The sequence below is a fragment of the Arvicola amphibius genome, chromosome 9, assembly GCF_903992535.2.
Source record: "Arvicola amphibius chromosome 9, mArvAmp1.2, whole genome shotgun sequence".
In the NCBI taxonomy this organism is placed as follows: domain Eukaryota; kingdom Metazoa; phylum Chordata; class Mammalia; order Rodentia; family Cricetidae; genus Arvicola; species Arvicola amphibius.
In genome coordinates this window covers 25,088,759-25,107,681 of record NC_052055.2, presented here as the reverse complement: position 1 = coordinate 25,107,681, position 18,923 = coordinate 25,088,759, and the positions used below count along the sequence as shown (strand labels likewise).

General features: G+C 41.1%; 1 protein-coding gene across 3 annotated transcripts in view; it reads left to right on the top strand.

The window, feature by feature from the left end:
* Nucleotides 1-18,923, top strand: part of Adcy8 (adenylate cyclase 8) — a 206,209-nt gene that overhangs the window by 125,027 nt on the left and 62,259 nt on the right. For 2 of the 3 annotated variants that reach the window (XM_038342919.1, XM_038342918.1), the window contains exon 8: nucleotides 11,683-11,880. The exons of the other annotated variant lie outside the window; for it this stretch is intronic. In XM_038342919.1, the coding sequence (XP_038198847.1) occupies nucleotides 11,683-11,880 (198 nt within the window). The remainder of the gene's footprint in view (nucleotides 1-11,682; nucleotides 11,881-18,923) is intronic. 3 annotated transcript variants of the gene reach the window in all.

The following is an 18,923-nucleotide window of genomic DNA, read 5'->3' as shown; positions in this document are numbered from 1 at the left end:
TGGGTAGCCACACCTCAGCATATGCAGGCGTACAATGGCAGAGCTGAAACGGCTAAGCCAGCAGTCCAGTCCGTTGCTCTGGTCACCACAGGCACATGCCAGGGTCTGTGACTGTATTGTGTGAGCTCTGACTATTTCAGAATTCTCCCTTCCAAATCCAAGGAGCACAGGACTCTTTAGCAAGGGACGAGGACTCCTGCTATTTGCAGTCACTCATCAAGGGATGGAATAATTGTCGTCTTTAAACTGTAATCATAAAACAATGTAAAAACATTTGAAGCAAAAATCTTTCACAGCCAGAGTGTGAAACCCTGTTCTATTAGCATTATGTACAGCTTGAATTTTGATTACATGGAGATTAACACCCAATTATTGTCCCTAATGCAGTTACGCTCTGTCTACTTTCAACGTTCTTCTTTAGCATGGTCGCTGTGTTCTTCTCAAGCAGCATCCCTAGGATTTAATCCTTTCCTTGTTTCTACTCCTTAATACTAACCTACAAACTAAGCATCAGGCCCTTTTCTGTACAAATACTTGCCCACAAGACAGAAACATGCTATGTTCAAACACATTTTAGCTATCACACTCAAGAAGAGCAAGTCTCTCCCACCAAGACGCTCACTCGTCCATGCATTCATCGACTACCCACTGAGTAACTGCACTTGGCTAGGTGAGAAATGGAGAAGGCTGCCCAAATGGTCAGGAACTTTTGGTGAAGGGCTAATTTTAATGGATCACCAGGCTCAGTATGAGCATTGCTATGATTATAGAGCACTGTAATCAAGAAGGGGAGACTGATCTGAGACAATCAGGGAAAACCTTCCAAGGAAGTAATGTTTAAACTGAGATCTACAGGAGGAAGGAAGCCAGGAACAAGAAAGAATGACAGCGAGGGAGGGAAAAGCAAGTCTACCCTCTTAGCCTGGCTTTCCATTGCCCCAAACCAAAACATGGGATTTTTTTTCCCTGCACAGAAATTAACCTCAAATCATTTCCACTGAAAACACTCAAAATGTTGGAGACTGATACTAAAAGGGAAGATGCTTTCCCGGGGTCTACTGTTTCTGTTCATCATCAAACTCTTCATCTTTAATCTCATTATGCAGAAAATTGGAGGCAAATCTTGCTCCACGGGCTATTTGTTTTTAATGATTTTAATGTTAGATTGGGTTTTGATGTTCCCTGGATGAGACATCTCTTGGGCTGGTGCTGAGAACATGGAAGACTTCAGGAAATTCCCTGTAGTTAAATTTATACTTTTTCAGTAACCTGGCTTTTCCTGGGATAACCCCAGATTGCCTTGAGCTCGACTCTGAAGACAGCTTCTGAGTTCAGTCAGGGAGTCATTAGAGGATCTGGTTTTTCACCCTGTTCAGAAAAGCACGCTGGTTTGAAGGCTTTTGTGGAGTGCTTAGTAGATTAAACAAGCAATTGGATCCATTAACTTTGACTAATTACCCTTCTTTTCCCCTGAAGTTCTGGGGTAGATGTAAGCAAAAGAGATGACGTTAGGTATATTGATGTGGATTCCCAGAACTAGAAACCTTTATTTAAGCAGTCAAATAGAAAACATATACCCTGTGGTTACTTTATAGACATTACTGATGGGAACATTTTTAAGCAAGTCAAAAGGACTCTTCTTTCATCAAGGATGGCTTGGTATTTGCATGTCACAAACTATGGCCTGACAAATAGGAATCAGTGCTGATCATATGGTGGGATCTGTTTGTTTTTGTTTGATGGAAACCAGAGCCTGCAAATGCTAGGCAAACACTCCACCACTGAGTTACATCCTCAGCTTCCCATTTTATTTTTATGAGACAGGTCACACTAAGTTGGTCCTGTTAGCTTTAAGGTCACTTTATAATCCAGGCTGGCCTTGAAGTTGTGATCTTCTTGCTTCAACCTCCTAAGTAGATGAGGTTTCCGAGTATAATGTTTTAAACATATGGAAATATATCTGAAGAAAAACAGCAAATACCTGAATTTTTCACTTCCTGAATTTCCTAATTTGGGGAAGAAAAGTGGCATTTGCTTTATATTGATCCCAGCACCCACTTTTCCAATGCCTAGGATGACCCTGTCCATTATAAAATTTTTTCATTAAGCTACATCCAATTGTTTCCAAGCTTAAATCATAAGGGACAGCTTCTAGTATTTTGACACAATGAAATTTGTATGTATTGGATTTTTGTTTCTTTCCAAACAAAATTGCTCTCTTTGCTAATGACCTTTCCTCCAGTTCTTCAGTGGTATGTCCTGGTTGTCATCTCTTTACCAATACCACTGCTCTGCAACCTCGAAATGTCTCATTGCCCTGGGGTAATCTAATTCCAGCCAAGCACAGATACTGGATTTTTTGTTGGCATGGACAGCCTCATGGTGGCTGTTCAATACCTGCCTATTCTGAGTTGAGTTGGCCTCAATATAAAATTTCAGTGGCTTACCTCAGAAACGTAGATGGGATTAGTAAAGTTTTTTTTTTTTAAATTCACCCACGTCTCAAGGATCCCCAAACTCTGCTTGTGAGTTCCAAATTGTAAAATATTAGATTCAACACTCTATATTACTCTGTGGTTGTGATATCACTTCTAATATCTTAAAGCAATGGTTCTCAACTTTCTTAACAATGCATCCTTTTAGCCGGGCAGTGGTGGCACACGCCTTTAATCCCAGCACTCGGGAGGCAGAGGCAGGCGGATCTCTGTGAGTTCGAGACCAGCCTGGTCTACAAGAGCTAGCTCCAGGACAGGCTCTAAAGCTGCAGAGAAACCCTGTCTCGAAAAACCAAAAAAAAAAAAAATGCATCCTTTTAACACAGTCCCTCACGCGTTGTGGTGACCCATCAACAATAAAATCATTTCACTGTGAGTTTATCACTGTAATTTTGCTACTGTTATGAATAATAATGTAAATATATTTTACATTATTATTAGTAAGGTCATGACCTACTGTCTTAAAGGATCTATTTAAGTCCTAAGGTTCAGTGAGGCTTCACATCTCTTGTGTATGGTAGTTTCCATCAGGAAGTACATATCTGGGGAGTACTTAGCTGCAAAAACACTCTTTAAGAGATCAGCTCAGGAACAAGCACTGAGGATAGCAATAGCAACCAAGAGAAAGTGGACTGATCAGACAGTTCTCATGGGAAGTGTGTACTAAGAACGCTACAGTGAGAGGAAGGAGAGACAGCCCAAGTCCCAAACACTTTCAACCTAGCAGGTAGTTTCTTTTCATCTCCATTTTATCCTGTTTCAAACTCTGTACCTCAAGCTCCAGAAGATCAGGCCTCCATGGGCATCCCCATACATGTTACTCACACACATGCATGTCTATGCACATATAAAAATAAGAAATAAAACATAGATAACTACATTTGATCAGCATATTATATAATTGCATCTGAACAAATTATTCTACTAGACATAAAACACCAAACATGAATCCTTTATCAGTATCTCAAACGATACTTCTCTTCTTGAAGGAGATTAAAGTTTAGGGAACATTTAAACCCCCCTCCCTAATTTCTATTAAAAAAAAACACAAACATACACATATAAACATGTACATACTGGCACATTGACCTAAACTGGATTTTCTTATAGCATTGACATTTTTCAAAAACCAATGCCTTTTATATTGGGGTGGGAAGGACTGGGTAATTTGGGTCCTTGTCTGTGTTCCTCATTCACTTCCTGGGGTGAAAAATTTCCAGGCTGAGGACACAAGATCATTTTGTCCATGGAATAGTGGTCACCTCTCCAGCCACAGCTGGACATCATGTCCCAGTGATTTCAGTGCTAGGGTCACTTGGGTTCACATTTGCCTGTGTCCCATAGACAAACCATTATGTGCCTACTCCTCTCCCCCACTCTCAATTGAATCGGGGTCCCTTTGCCTCCCTAAGTCTGACCCTGTCCCTACCTTTATTCTTCCCTAACCTGACATGAAGCCAGGATTGGGGTTGGCATATCTCTTGAATGCATTAGAGTGAACACACTATTTTAAGGCTGAAATTTCCATTAGCAATTGTACTTCCCATTAGGTGGCTTCAAATTGGTTACCTGTAAATGGATGTACCATGTTGTTTCAAGAAACCAGCAGAAGTTTCACAGCCACCTTGTTTTGTTTAAAAAAAAAATATCCCAGGGTGCAACAACTCAAATGCAATCACATTTCCCCATTTGAGTGACAGAATCTGCAATCTAAGCAAGCTTCTCAGACAGGAGAGGGTCAATGTAAGAAGACATTTGTTCATAATTGTGATTGCTAGGGTAACTGGACACAGGATTGGAAACTAGGTCTCAGATGTGAAAGGTTTGCTCTTTGGACTCTATCTGCTCTTCTGAAACCTCTACCCAGACATCTGAAATTGTGGTTGTTGGTGAAGGCTCAGCCACAGCTGACAACCTATGCATATCCCATCGCAAATAAAAAATGAAGACCAGTATCCCTGCTCCCCAAACCGTGACCCAATAATATGAGCTGAACAGCAAGGGTGAGGCATTGGGCACCACCTAGAGCACATAAGGAAAAGAGGGGGAGTTTTTGCGTAAATGTTCCTGGGTTTAAGTCCCCAAATACAAAAGCTGTTTTAATGGTGCCATTCAATCATACTAGCTAAAGGTCAAGAGTAAGCTCATAAGATGCAAATTAGTACAAAATTAGTAAACACCTCCTGCATGATCAGCCAACAATAGGAACGCCTTGCTGCTCGTGTGTTATTGTCTTCATCTGAGAGAGCTTGAAATTGCAGCACAGAAGATGACAAAGGACAACCAAAGACTTGCAAAGAACTTTCTGACCCCATCACATCATCATTCAGACCATATCTGGAAACTGAATTCTTCCCTGAGTTGAGATTTATCAGTGGCCCTGATTGCCTGAGCCCAAAACTGACACCATTCACACATCTCTGAACATTGGAAAACTTGCCACAGATGGTAGTAGAATCCTCTGATAGGCCTCTGAGAAAATTCTGGATTCTTAATTCAGAAAATAGAGGGGACGTTCTGACCCTAGTTATTTCATTTCCTGGCATATAAGCTATAAGACCATATGAATTACAAAAAGGCTCTTCTGGGCCAGAATCCTGGGACTTCCTCCCACAACAAGACCTCATTAGGCTTTGCTTTAGCTTTGTGTGGAGAACAAATCTTCCTGCTGTAAGTACTATGAGAAAGTGAATCAGATTCTTACCTTAAAAAAATGAATAAACACATCATTTAAATGTGATACTTCATTTTCTCTTCGTGAAAACAAGGAAAACTGTGTCATTGACTATTGAGCCTTGCGTGTAGGGACTGGTTCAAATTCCTATAGATCTCATTCCCATAAAAAGGGACAATACTACATTCAGGCTTTGGAGACTTTATGTGGATATTTTAGGAAATGTCTCCCAGGGTGGTGTTTATCTAAGTGCTACTCTGTCCCTTCTTTTAAAAAAAAAATGTCAACTCACATTTGAAGAAATCTGTGTTCCTCATCCCTAGATTTGGGGAAAACATAATTCTGTCTTTTCCAAACAGGGCAACATTCTCCCTGAACTCTCAAATCCAGAATGCTAAAACTATTCCAAGAGCTTTTCTTAAAAAGATTTAAGGAAGTGAATATGCAAATTAGTATGATTCACTTTTCCTACCATATGTATATAGTATAACACCACTGTGTGCCCTTTTACTATATGATTATCACCCACCAAAAAAAAAAAAAACAAATTAAATTTTTGTAAAGGAAGAGGCTCTTCTTATGATTGAATTTGTATTTTAACAAACAAGACAGAAAATGAATCATATTGCTGTATGTACATGGGATGTTCCTATCCAGTCCAAATATTATTCCTGAATCCTTTAGGACCAAGGACAAATACATAAGAACTTGAAAGGTTTTCTTTTCCACAGACCAAGCGCTGTGGACAACAAGCAAGTGGAATGACAGATGCTCAAGGCCAGGCATAAGCTATGCCCCTGAGGTGATGGAAGGGTGGTCCAAAGACCAGCTAAACCTGCCTTTGGTCATCCTACTTCTCAGAGCAGACTCATCTGGAACTGGAAATAAGCAGACTTTGAGAACTGACAGGCTTCAGGTCAAGTGGTCAAGAGAAGCTTTGGTGAAGTCCTGGGTTTGGTGACCGTGATATCCTCTATAGGTCACTTCCAAATCAGCAGTAAGCCGTCCCTAAGCCATACCCACTTGTAACTGGATATCAAGGATACCACAATCACCTAATAGTGGAACAAAAAAAAATTATAGAGTCCTTTCCCTCCCTTAACCTTCTTAAGCAAATCAGCTAAAGGGACATGCTTGAGCTGAAGTTAGTCAGGGCTCCGTTCCAGAAAAGACTCAAAGTTATCACTTTTGGACCTCTCTAGTAGCACTGGGAGATGTAGTCCGAAAGGCCGTCTCTGCAGTCCCAGAATGCAAAGGAGACCTCATACTGAGAGGCACCACAGGGATGCTTTTATACTTTAAAATTTAAAGGTTTTGCTCTTCACTGTAATGCCAGCTGTCATGGTAGTAGTGTCATTTATTTCATGATGATCTGGTGGCCAAAAACCAGAAACAAAGCTCAGGAAATATTATTTCTATTTAGCAAGGCTTGGTACAGAAGATCTTTCTAAATTTAGAGTTACATTGGAGGAAAATGGGAAGTAATAACATGGCACTTAACAATAAAGACAGTAACACTTCCCTAGAGGTAATCTTGACATAGACACCCTTACATCCATCCACTCTGTTGTTCATTCAATGCATATTTATTAAAAACTTAGCAAACACATCAAGTGATAGAAACTTGGTCATACATGGGACGTTGTGCCTGATTTCAAGGGATCAGAGACGAATTAACAAGCACACACATGCTCAAAAAACAAGTTCTCTGCTAAGGACAATGTAGGCTCAGAATACACTCCCAGAAGGTAACTACATCTGATTTCATTTTGAAAGAAGATGAAGAACATGTGTGTGCTCAACTGAACAGTGCAGAGCCTAAAGTCTTGTGTCTACAGATCTCATGCATGCTTCTACCTCACTCATATGTATTAGGAGATCTCAGTACATAGCTTTTTGAATACGTCTGTTCAACAAACATGTACTGAGCAACTATAAAATGTGAGGCATTGTCATGGGTAACTGTCAATAAAAAAAAAGACCAAGTCTCCTGCCTCAATGAAGCTAGAGAGAGATGCAAAAGTAAGCTAATATTAGATTCCCATTTCCTGGCTGACTGGTCTACAGAACCACAGTATCATGCAGAATCCTATCATTGTGTGTGTGTGTGTGTGTGTCCTTCTTGGAACATAGTGGGAAAAAGTGAAGTGGAAGGCTTTGGTCATGAGACTGCGTGAGTTGACTTGAGGAACTGGCAGCAATGCTGCAAGGATATGCCTAGATTTACTCTCTTGCCTCAACACTCTTGTGTCTCCTTTATGTTTCTGCCAATTCCCCTCCTTCCTGCCAGTGTGTGTCCCAGATTTGTAACATTGTGTTTTGCTGTGTAATCTACTGAGCTTAACTTGTATTGTGTGTGTAACTGTAGGATTATAACTACACATTGAAGTCTGTTGGGGGTCACCAGTGGGCACAATTGAGGGCAATGACTTCTCTTCTAAGCAAAGAGTTCAGCAGTGGAGAATGGGGTCCCCTTGAACACCTCTTCCATCCACACCTGGTTGTTGAGGGACACTGTACATTATATCCCCGTTGCTGTGAATTTGAGTGACAATGGCTGTGACATTTCCCAGCTCGTCACCCCATCTTCCAGCTGTTACATTCCTTCCTACTCCCCTTTTCACAATGGAAAATGAATAGGTCTCACAGGTGTACTTTCTGCCTTAAATCTAGTACTAGGAACCAAGGCCAAATAGTGTTACGGCCATCTGGGAAGTGTCAGGACCTGAAAGAAATAAGGGATTCAGTGGGTTCAGAAGAAAAAAAGAAGCATCTCACAGAAAAGTTTTTATGTCATAAAGCAAATAATGAGCATCCCACCCCCCACTCAAATACAGCTAACAAAATCTCCCTAAACCCTGTCATGGTATTTCCACCACTCCCACACTCTCAAGTAAGGCCCTGTCTTCACAATCATGCCTACAGAAGATCTGTAATCTACATATGGGCTTTGGTATGTCTTAAGCTCTGTGGAAGAAAGAGTAATTTCAGAAATGCCTGAAGAGTGTATGCAGACCAACAAGGACAATTCTGGGAACTATCGCATCTGTTTTACAATGAAAGTTTGACGTGAGAGTTCAACCCAAGCAATAACTAACATTGATACTGTTGATTTTGCCTCTCTGATGATATCTAAAGCACCAGATAAGATGAACAGCATGATTTATTTATGGCATCATCTATTTATAATGGTACAGTAATATCTGATTATCATAAAATATATTCCTACTTCATTCTGAGTTCATAAATATCTAGAAACACCAGGTAAAACTAAGAATACATAGTACATGTTAAATAATACATTTTTATCAATCTTATATTAAAGTATATATTTAAAGCTGGAATCATTTTCAAAACCCAACTCTGTTTTGACCTGATCTCAACCTAGTTCTTCTGTGTTTAGGTGTCTTAAAAAGAATAGAAAGCATAGTGCTATTTAAAATAGCTCATTCTGGCATGACTTTATGTAGACAAATGACTCAGGTCTTACATTTCCCAATATTCCTTACAAACAAATTGCTGTTAAGATACAAGTATCTGGACTGCAAAGATTGGCAGCATCAATCCACTAAGGTGAACCTGGAACAAAATCCAATTCTTTTCTGGTGTAGGGTATCAAAGAACATCCCAAACTATAGTCACCCCAAAAGTCATGTATCCTTTGCGGTGCTTTGGAAGCTACACAAAGGTAGATGACTGGCTGGTGTCACTTTCTTATTTCATTCTGCTTGACCTTTTGAGATGATTTTGCTTCTTTACCATATACAGCTTAAACACAGTTGGGATTCCCCACCACAACATTTTAGTGGAAGCATCGCCTTCCCAAATAGGAACTGCATCTGGATGGTACTGATAAATGAAAAGAGAGTTGAGAACAAATTCATTCTCATTGGGAACAAGCATACTGATATCCAGGACCATGTAGGGGACCTGTGAGCAGGCAAGATTTCACTGGTCCCTGCCTTACAGGCATGGTCAGTGACACAGAATACTCTGGTCAGCAACCAACAAAATTCATGCCCAGTTCCCAGGGCCTCTTACAGACTAGCATCAGTTCCCAGTGATATTTTTCATCAGTCCACATCAGCATGAGAAAAAACAAAGGCAGAATAGACAGCTTATTCAATCACTTGTGTTCTCGTGGGACATAGCTCAAGAATAGAGCATTGACCCGATGCTCTATGCAAAGCCCTAGGTTTGATCCTCAGCCTCACCAGAAAGCAATTGACAGCTAATTAATTAATTCAATGTGATCCAAGGGTTGTTTTTTATTCCAAGGCTGTGTTATTTTTGTTGGGAAAAAAATGTCCAAGTCCTTCTTTTTATGAACTAATGGTGCTTGGCCTCTTGGGTGGATTTAATGTTGCTCTTCCCTTGAGAGTATGTGCCCTAAAGCCGCACTTGTGGTAAATGCTGCTACAAATAGCAAATCTGTCCCCAAAACATGCTTTGAAACTTGCCTGCTCTGTGAAACTTGGGAGTCTCAGGGCTGCAAGGATGGTGGACTAGTGGAATGGATGGGCTTGATTTAATTCTAAGAAGGAAACTTGTAAGCACATTAAAATTACAAACAGCTATGGAGATATCTCATTCCAAATGCATGTATATACTGCAGCTGTTGACCTCCAGCTGTTAACACTTCCGGAAAGCATTCTGGCCTCCCTCAGATCACCCAGACAGGGGCAACCTGAGCATCCTTCCTACCTCCTCTCCAAGACAGAAAAACATGTTATGTCCAAGCTGCATGGGAAGAGTTGTTGCCTGTGAAACCAAATGGGAGCTCTACCGAGGGACTACCAGTTCCGTTGCCGCAGCTGCATAACCACACTGATTCTTAGGGAAACAAGTGTCCTGGCCTGGGGTGGACTCAGCTGCTCAGTTTTCTGCAACATTGGCCCCTGCTTCCTTCTTTCAACTCCTGACCTCCTCTCCCCTTGCCCTTTCCTGCCTACCTTCCCTGAACATCTGTCCTTTTCTCTATCGTAATTCCCCAGGTACTTGGTGCTAAAATCAATTGTGTCAGTGGAGTGAGAATATATTTTGCTTAGCCATGTTGGAACGTTTTACTCCGCCCATTATCCTGGGACTGGAGAAGGGGGTTTTAGTCGATTCTACCTCTGATGAAGATTTACCATAGAGTTCTTTAGAGATATCAAATTTATATGACATTGACTATTCCTAACAATGCTGTAGGAAGAATCATTATCACATGGACTAGATGGTTTCAAAGAGGTTAGAGCCCATGACTCTGTTTGGACTCCGAAGTCAGTGGGTTCATATCAGCTTTGAGAAAATTGTAGTTCTCGAACAAGTCTCTCCAAGGCTATAGATGCATGAAAGATTGGAGCCAAAGGATCTTAAAATGCTCCATCACCCTTCATGTGCTTTCCCGTGATGATTCTGCAACTTATGTTGGTCTAGCCTGTGTTCTAAACGCAGCTAAACAAAGGGACTGGTAGAGGAAAGCAGAGGCTGTGAGTCTATACCAAAGTGGGGAGTGTGTACTTCCTCACAGATGCTCCACAGCCTCTGCTTCTACTCAGGGAAATCCCTGATGGGGGACTGGGCTCCTCTGCTCCTCTATTCCTTTAGGCCAACTTATGGTTTGTTTGATTTAATTTTTAGTTTTCTTTAATAAGCCATCTTAAATTGTAAGTTGAGTATTGCATTTGGCTAGAGCCAGCCAGTTGATTCACATCAGTGGCTGTTGAATCACCAGGAGACAAGGTCTCTGCTATGTCCTCATGAGCCAATGCAATCTCTGCATCCATGTCCCCATGACTGTTTACCAGCCATGGTGGTACACCTTCTTCTACCTGATGCTGTGTAATCCTGGGAAACAGTGAGATGCTGGAATTGCTTGCATTTTTTGCCTAAAAAAAATTATACATATATCTATATGAAAATATAGATATATAATGGTTTGTGTTGGAAGAAAATATTCTATGTGTAAAAAAAATAAACCTTATTAATATTTGTCAAGTTTGAGAAGCAGAGCCTGGCACATCTGACTGTCTGTGTTTGCGGGATGCTTAAATAACAAAGGCAAGCCACAAGGCACCCTGAGTCTGCTCATCACCGATAAATGAATGACCTCATCCAAACGTGGAATCTATTCAGTGGGGGGAGCTCACTTTGGCGGGCTTTTCGGACACACAGACTTCCTGCTATTTCTTTGGTTCTCTTTCTCTTGTACCTGAGATGTGCTTAGTTAGAGAAAGAGCGGTGACTCACCTTTCTCGGGCAACAGCTGCCTCAATGCCTCGACCAAAGGAATTCAGTGAACCTACACGGAGGAAAGAGAGTGTCCCTCTCCACGTGATACTTTGCCAGGTTGTGTTTCTCTGAATCAAATGCTAACTGACCAAGTGTTGTAGGCGCCACTGAATACAACTGCATGGAATGCCGTGACTGTGCGCGATGCAACATGATCTAAAAAAAAACATTGCATTTCTTTTTTGGATCTGAAGGGGACTAGCAGGTTTATTGTGTTTGCATGTGCTTTTCCTCTAGACTCTGGCTGCCCTAACAAGAAATTCAATAAATCTGCTTCCAAACCATCTCGCACAAGCTTTGCATGTCCAGTCTGGGCCTGAGGAAATTCACAAGAGAATAGAGCATACCATCGACTTGCGGAGTGGCGATAAGCTGAGAAGAGAGCATATCAAGCCATTCTCACTGATGTTTAAAGACTCCAGCCTGGAGCACAAGGTAGAACTGAGTCTCCACGGCGGCTTTTTCTCAAGTAAATTCTTGTCCATGTCTGTTGGATTAGAGTGCGCAAGGGCTGGGGTCTTGCTTTCCGTTTCTTGCTTGTTCGGTTTGAGTTGATTGATTCGATTCAGTACTGTTCTTTTTTACTCTCTTTGGAAATAATGAGTGGACGAAGGCCATGAAAGGAGATGATCGATAGAAAGAGATCCTCATCTCTGAGCTTTAAGAGAAAGATGCTTAAGAACAAGGAAGCCTTGACTCATGAAACATCAAAAGAGTTTTATCCCTTTTGAGACTATGAAGACGAGTAGCTTTGCTAAGCCTTTGTGTCCACTCCGGGATGCATTCATTTCGCTGTAACCCTGATAGCCTAATGCATGTGGACTCTCAAACGCTGATGTAAATGTAAGCAGTGAACCCTATATCTCTTAGATTTTTTATCAGGTTTATCAGTTGTTTGCTGGATCAGAGTCTATCTCCAATCCCAATTTGGTGATATGCTGTGGATTCTGAGTCAGGCTCAATTCCTCCCTTGCTACTTCCTTTCTATGTGACCCTTGACAAGTAGGGTGACTTCACTGAGCATGTATTCCTTTCTGTAAAAGAAGGGAAAGAAGGGTACCATACATGTCTCAATCACGAGTTGTCTTGGTTACTTGTTTGTTATTATAATTTTAAAAACTGACAAAACACCAAAGGAAGAAAAGATGTCTTTTTGGATCACAGTTCGGGGGACAGTCCATCACGGCAAGGAAATCAGGGTACTTGAAAGAGCCAGTTGCATAGCCTTCACAGTCAGGAAGAAAAGAACAATTAACACTAGTACCAGCTAGCTCCCTTCATCTTTATATGCAGTTCACAGAGCCAGTCCATGGAATAGTGCTACCTGCCATTAGGGTGGATACTGAATTAACCTACTCAATAAAACCCCATGTGTGTCCAGAAGCTAACTTCTAGGTAATCCCTCACAGACAAGCTCAGAAGTTCCTTTACTACATGATTCTGGATTCTGTCCATTTAGCAATCATAAACCATCAAACAGGTTATTATGAAAGGCTCCTAGTCAATGCTTAGCTTAGGCAAATTGTTCCAATATGGCAAGACATTGCTGTGTAGCTGTTTTCCATTCCCTTCTTCTGCCCCAGCTCTGTACTGGGGGAGAAGGGAAGAGGCATGGAGTGACCTGCTTAGATGAACTACGCATTTTCACTGTTAGGAGCAGACAGACCTTCGCTGGCTGAGCATAGGAGGTGTTCGGCGTCTGCAGGAGCCTCCAGCAAGAAGAACAGGGCATTTGCAAGCAAATTTCGGGAGTTTGATCCAATGCTTCATGAAGCTCCAGTGAGCAAGTCTCTTGTGAGTTTGCTCAGCTGCCTAGGAGATTAAGCTTTCCCCAGTTAGGAGAATTCACAGCTCTGTGCACATGCCCTGCTCCCAGTGAGTTTCTCTGATTGCTACCTACAGACTACAAACTCCAAACCGAAAGTCTTCCACCTTCAATTCCCAATTTAAATTCCATTGTGTGTACATACTAAGCAAAGGGAAAAGAAAGAAACATTTTTGCCTCAATCAATACCCCCCCAAGAATAGCAGGTGTGATTTTCTTATTCATAATATAATGAAGGGCTTACAGACCAGAATTAAGATCATTTTGTTTCCTGGGTGCTCTATAATAGGAACTAGGACAATGAGCAGAGTGGCTTTTCAGAGAATCTTCTCAATTAGCCTGTGTAGACACTGTAGTTTCACCCAGCAGTGAACAAAACCCTTTTTTCCTTCTTCCTAGAAGTGTATTTGCCTTGCTAGTGCCTTAACCCCTGCAGACTGCAGTATCTAGTGTGTTTTAGATAATAGTGTCTGTATCTTATTTGCAGCTCCCTTGTACTAGAACAAAAAAAAAGTCAGGCAATGCATGTCCGGGCTTGATTTCTTTGACAGGGGGCGTTCTTCCAGAACAGTTAAAGGGTAGTATTACAGTAGACATGAGATCTGCCCATTGGTAAAACAAGCCATGTACCACCTAACATGTGAGGACAGTGTGGCAAACTAAAAGGGACATTTAGTTCCCTTCCCAAGGTCCCAGAGACTTTTTTCAGTGTCTCTCACCCTGAGATCCTCTCTATAGACTAGGTTTCTGCTAAGCAAAGAATGTGTAATAAGTGGCTTCAATTAAATATCTACAGCTGATAGTATAAAATGACTAAGACACCAGATTAAAGTAGATGCTATTATGCTATTCAGCTTTTAATTGATCAGGAGAGACAGAGAGGAATAGTTTTGAAGCCCTGGGGACTTGGATTGAAAGTGACCATGATACAAAGGCCGGTGTGCTTGTTCATGACACACCTCTGCCCAGGTTCCCAGGGCTTGCTCCTACACGTGCTTTCTTGAAGAAGAAAAGCCTGTCCTTTGTGAACTTTGGGTGGAAAAGAGGCAGATGGAGGAGGCAGGGGAAAAGGTTGAGGTAGGAAAGTGTCCTAAAGGCTTAGCAAAGTAATAATAAGATTCTCAGAACACAGGATGCTAGAATCAGAGAATAGCATTGGTGTGATACATTAACTCCTGGTATCCTTAGAGAGAAGTCTACTCTCACACTTGAGAACACTGACCCTTTAAGAGCATAAGCATAGGTCATAGGTCATAGAATTCTAAAGCTAGGAACCATACTTTATTGACTCTAGGTATCATCAACCCAGGGGTACTGTTTTCTCTGTCATTCAGAAACAAAAATTACACAGCATTAAAGATCTATGGGAAGCATGAACAACTCTCTCTCTGTCTCTGTCTCTATCTCTGTCTCTCTGTCTCTCTGTCTCTCTCTCTCTCTCTCTCTCTCTCTCTCTCTCTCTCACACACACACACACACACACACACACAAACACTCACACAAGCACGTGCACATGCAGATACCACACACACAGAGCCAGGTTAGCACAGCCTGGGTAAAGATGAAAAGGAAAAAAAAATCCACCCAGGACATAGGAGCGCTGAGGAACCCATATGCCTAGTCCTATTGGAGAATAGGCAAATGAGAAAAAAAATGCCCCAAGATCTAAATTTCAAAATAAAATTTCCACAGGTTTGCTCCCAAACTCATAGTCTGGGAGTGATCTAAAGAAAAGCCGCAGGCAGAAAATTTAAAGTGGTATTGGTTGATAGTGCCACCTGGTGGCTAGAAGAAACAATCACACACCTCCCTGGAAAGAGTTCCAGGTTTTAAGATCCCTGTGGCAGCAACAGGCACCCTGATTTCAGAGATGTCTCCATGTTCTCACTAATAAGAATTCACATTTTAAGTAAAACTGTATCTTTTAGCATTTTTGATACATAGATTATTTAAAATTCCCAACCCCCAGTTTCCCCACTGTCCTATCCAAGTTCTTTTAAAAAGCAAATTTGTATCATAAAAGTATGTTCACTAAAAGGAAAAACAGAAATGAAAACATTGAGTGCAGCCTTGCAATTTTATATGAAATAATAAGCTTCATTCTGTTTAGGCAGCATGAATGAAAGGAATGGACATTCGGTCATCTCTCCTGTATGAGTGAATCACAGAGCTCAGAGCTCCATTGGAACGTATAGAGATGCTACTACTTTGTCATTACTTCAGTGATATGAAGGACAGAGATATCTGGAAGTTCTTGGCACAGTGTGCAACACACGACACTATCTAAAATAAGGTGGAGGGTGGGGGCTGTCACCAAAGTTTGTCTGCTAACACATGTACCATGACACACGAGTGTTTGCACTCAATGCTCAAACATGTGCCTTCATATCACACACACACACACACACACACACACACACACAGAGAGAGAGAGAGAGAGAGAGAGAGAGAGAGAGAGAGAGAGAATAATGTTGACAATGTATTTTTAGTAGCGTTACTTCACACTAAGTATGTGAGGAAATAAAGAAAATGAAATCTTTCTTGATCTTTCAGCATACTGACATTTCAGCATCAACCGCAGAGGGCTTAAAGGAATGTGCTTATTTGTGCATTTCTATAAACCAGACTATTCTGTACATGAGGGCCAGGAGCAGTTTTAATGATTCTGTGCTTGAGTCTTTTTTCCATATTGCTATTTAATTAGACAATAATTTTAGTAACTGCACGCTGTCCCATTGTGTGTTTAGACCATTTTCTTACATTTTCAGGCTTTCACTACAGTGAGTTTCCAACTCTGTCTCCATGGCCATTTTCACAGTTAAACACATTCATGCTCGCTCTTTACGTAGCGTGAGATCTTAAAGACACAAATAGAAGATGTACTTTTATAGCATTCCATAAACACTATGAAATTTCTCTGAGGATGGGTGCCTATACTTTCTTTAAAATACCAATTTGATAAAAAAGTAAGTAGTATCATCTTATTGATTTTTGTTATTTAATTTGATTGGGGTTGAAGGTCTTTCTGGATGCCTTCTGATCTTCTTATTTGCCCTTTGGGTAGCATCTCTCTATCTTAACTCCCTGTATTTTATTATGACATCCACCTGTGTCTTGGGAGTTGTGAGGCTTCATCATCCAGCAAAGAACTTGTCCTTGGTGGAATCACCCATCTTGCTTCTTTCTGTTTTTATAGTTCTTGAAGGAAGATAGTATGTCTCAACTTCTGGTCCTCACTCACTTCTGACACAAGACTCTCTGAAGGAAGTTTAGGATGAAAATGACAGCGACAGATGGATGTCCCTAGCCAGAGAAACCTGAATAAAACCCTTAGAGGTTTGGAGAGTTTAATGGCTTGGGCACTTATTTGGAAAGAACTTCCTAAGTATAGTGTTCCATAAGCCATGCACTGCCCTAAAATGGGCCAAGTTCTTCATGTAGAATAAAAATTAGGAAAAGATAAATACATATTCTGTAATTGGTTGGGCATTTTGACTTGATGTTGGCATTTTAGTAGGTTAGGTATTAAAATCAAAGCATATCAATGAAAATGAGATTTCCTTCCTTCTTCCAATTCTGACATCATCTGTTTGATTCTGAAACATCTCCGTTTGAGAAAGCCTCTTTCCGTATCTGTGCCAGTTCTCCTCATCCTGGCACATAGTTTACAGACTGCAGAGTTGCTCAGTGATCTCATCTGAAACACAAGTGCCTGTTGGGCAACTGCCCTTACAATTCTGATTGTGCAAGAGGATACATATTTTAGGACATATTCATGGCAGATTCGGTTTTTCTGAATTTTCAGCCTTATTCCTTTGTCCTTTGGCTGAGTGGGCATAATTAAGAGTGGCTCATGTTGAAAGGTCCCTAAGACAACACTTGAGCCAGTATGAACTTGACAGTTTCTGAGAGGCTGTCAGTGGTCCAAGGAGAAAAAAAAATACCTTGATTCAAATTCCCTTTAGAAATAAAATCAGACACAAAGAGTTGCTTATTATTGTATAGTAGCAGAGACAGTCAGGTTAATAGCCTTCTGTCACTCCAACAGATGTTTTTGTACTCATGCAAAAATATCCTCATTGTGTTAAAAAAAATTAGTCTTTGTTTAAGAAGAAAAGAAGAAAAGGCAGAGACCTGGTCACCTAGTAAATGTGACTTGAGCCCAGTACCTGTCAGTACAAGCCAGGAAACAAGACAAAGGGTTTGACCTCACTGGCATGCTTATAATCATCTGCCCATAGGAGTTAGTAAAATAAACTAAGGGCCAGCAAGATGACTCAGTGGTAAAGACAGTTGCTGTACCATCTTGGGAACCTTAGTTTGGGTCCCCAGAATCTAATGTAAAAGCTGGAAACCTAGTGGAAGCATCTGTAACCCCATCATTCCTTCAGGGATATGTAATCCTCAGAGCTTCTGCTCCAGCTATAGGAACAGCTAAGCCTGGCATACAGAGCTGGGGGAGTAGATGATATCATACACTGTATATCTGAATAAATTAAGTATTTTTATACCAATCCAAATCTGGGTGATGGTAAACCCTCAGAATAAATTTTACAGTTCCAGAGTTATTTAAAGCAACTAACGAAAAATCAGTAGAAGGTTCACTCTTAATATGTCCTGCATCCAGGATTCCAATCTTTATCCACTTAATCAAGCACAGATTGTTCACTCATTAAGAGAGGTATTCCCACCACTGCCTCTAGATCATTGGAGCAGGCACACTGGAGGCCTTGGCTTCTGGGATGTGTCTGAAGAATGAGAAAGACGGGCTGTTTATCTAAGAGCATCCAGTGCTTGAGTAGCTTCCTATGAGAACAAGCCACCCAAGTGTTTTCATCTTTCCCACATGAGTTTCTTCACATTCCTTCAAGAACTGTCTTTCTAGCCACCTTTACTGTTATTTCAGGCCAGTCCATCTGGCATAGCTCAGAACATTTGATCTGTTCACTTCATGTTCTGCTCGCCTGGATTCCACTAGCCATCATGTTCCTGGCACTGGAGAAAGATGAAAAGCCACAGTTTCTGTTCTCATGGGGTTTACACTCTTTATTTTGTGCTCTTGGGCCAGCCACTGACGCTCGCATCCCAACAATGCAGGTCAAGGTACCCATGAGTGGTGAGGTTGCTATGCCGGAGAAATGCAGTGAATGCTTATGTGCAGGCAGTAAACTGCTTCTGGATGCAGCATGACTAGGAAATATTCTCATCCCATCCCTTACCATCACAGCAGGCTCTATCGTAAGTATCTTATACTTGTCACCTCATGTATTGTGACAACACCTCTAGTGTAGGTGTTAGCTTTACCATTTGACAGGTGTAGAAGCCTCTGAGAATTTGAGTACCTTTTTCCAAGGCAGCAGATATGGAATTCAAATCTATTTCAATATGTCTCCTAAGCCCAGACTATCAGCTCTATAATGGCAAAATCCCACATTTTCAGAGTGCCTGCTTTTCATGTAGCTTAAAGTATTTTTGTGATACAGTCCGTAAAAGATATGATACACAGAAGTGATTATATAGCAATTCATGTGACAAAGACCTTGAAGGAGTGAAAAAAAAGTAGAGTGTAAACTCAGAAGCAGTTATTTTACCCTCTGTCCACCCCCTATACATATGCATACACATAGACAAATGATTCGCCACATGTTGTTGG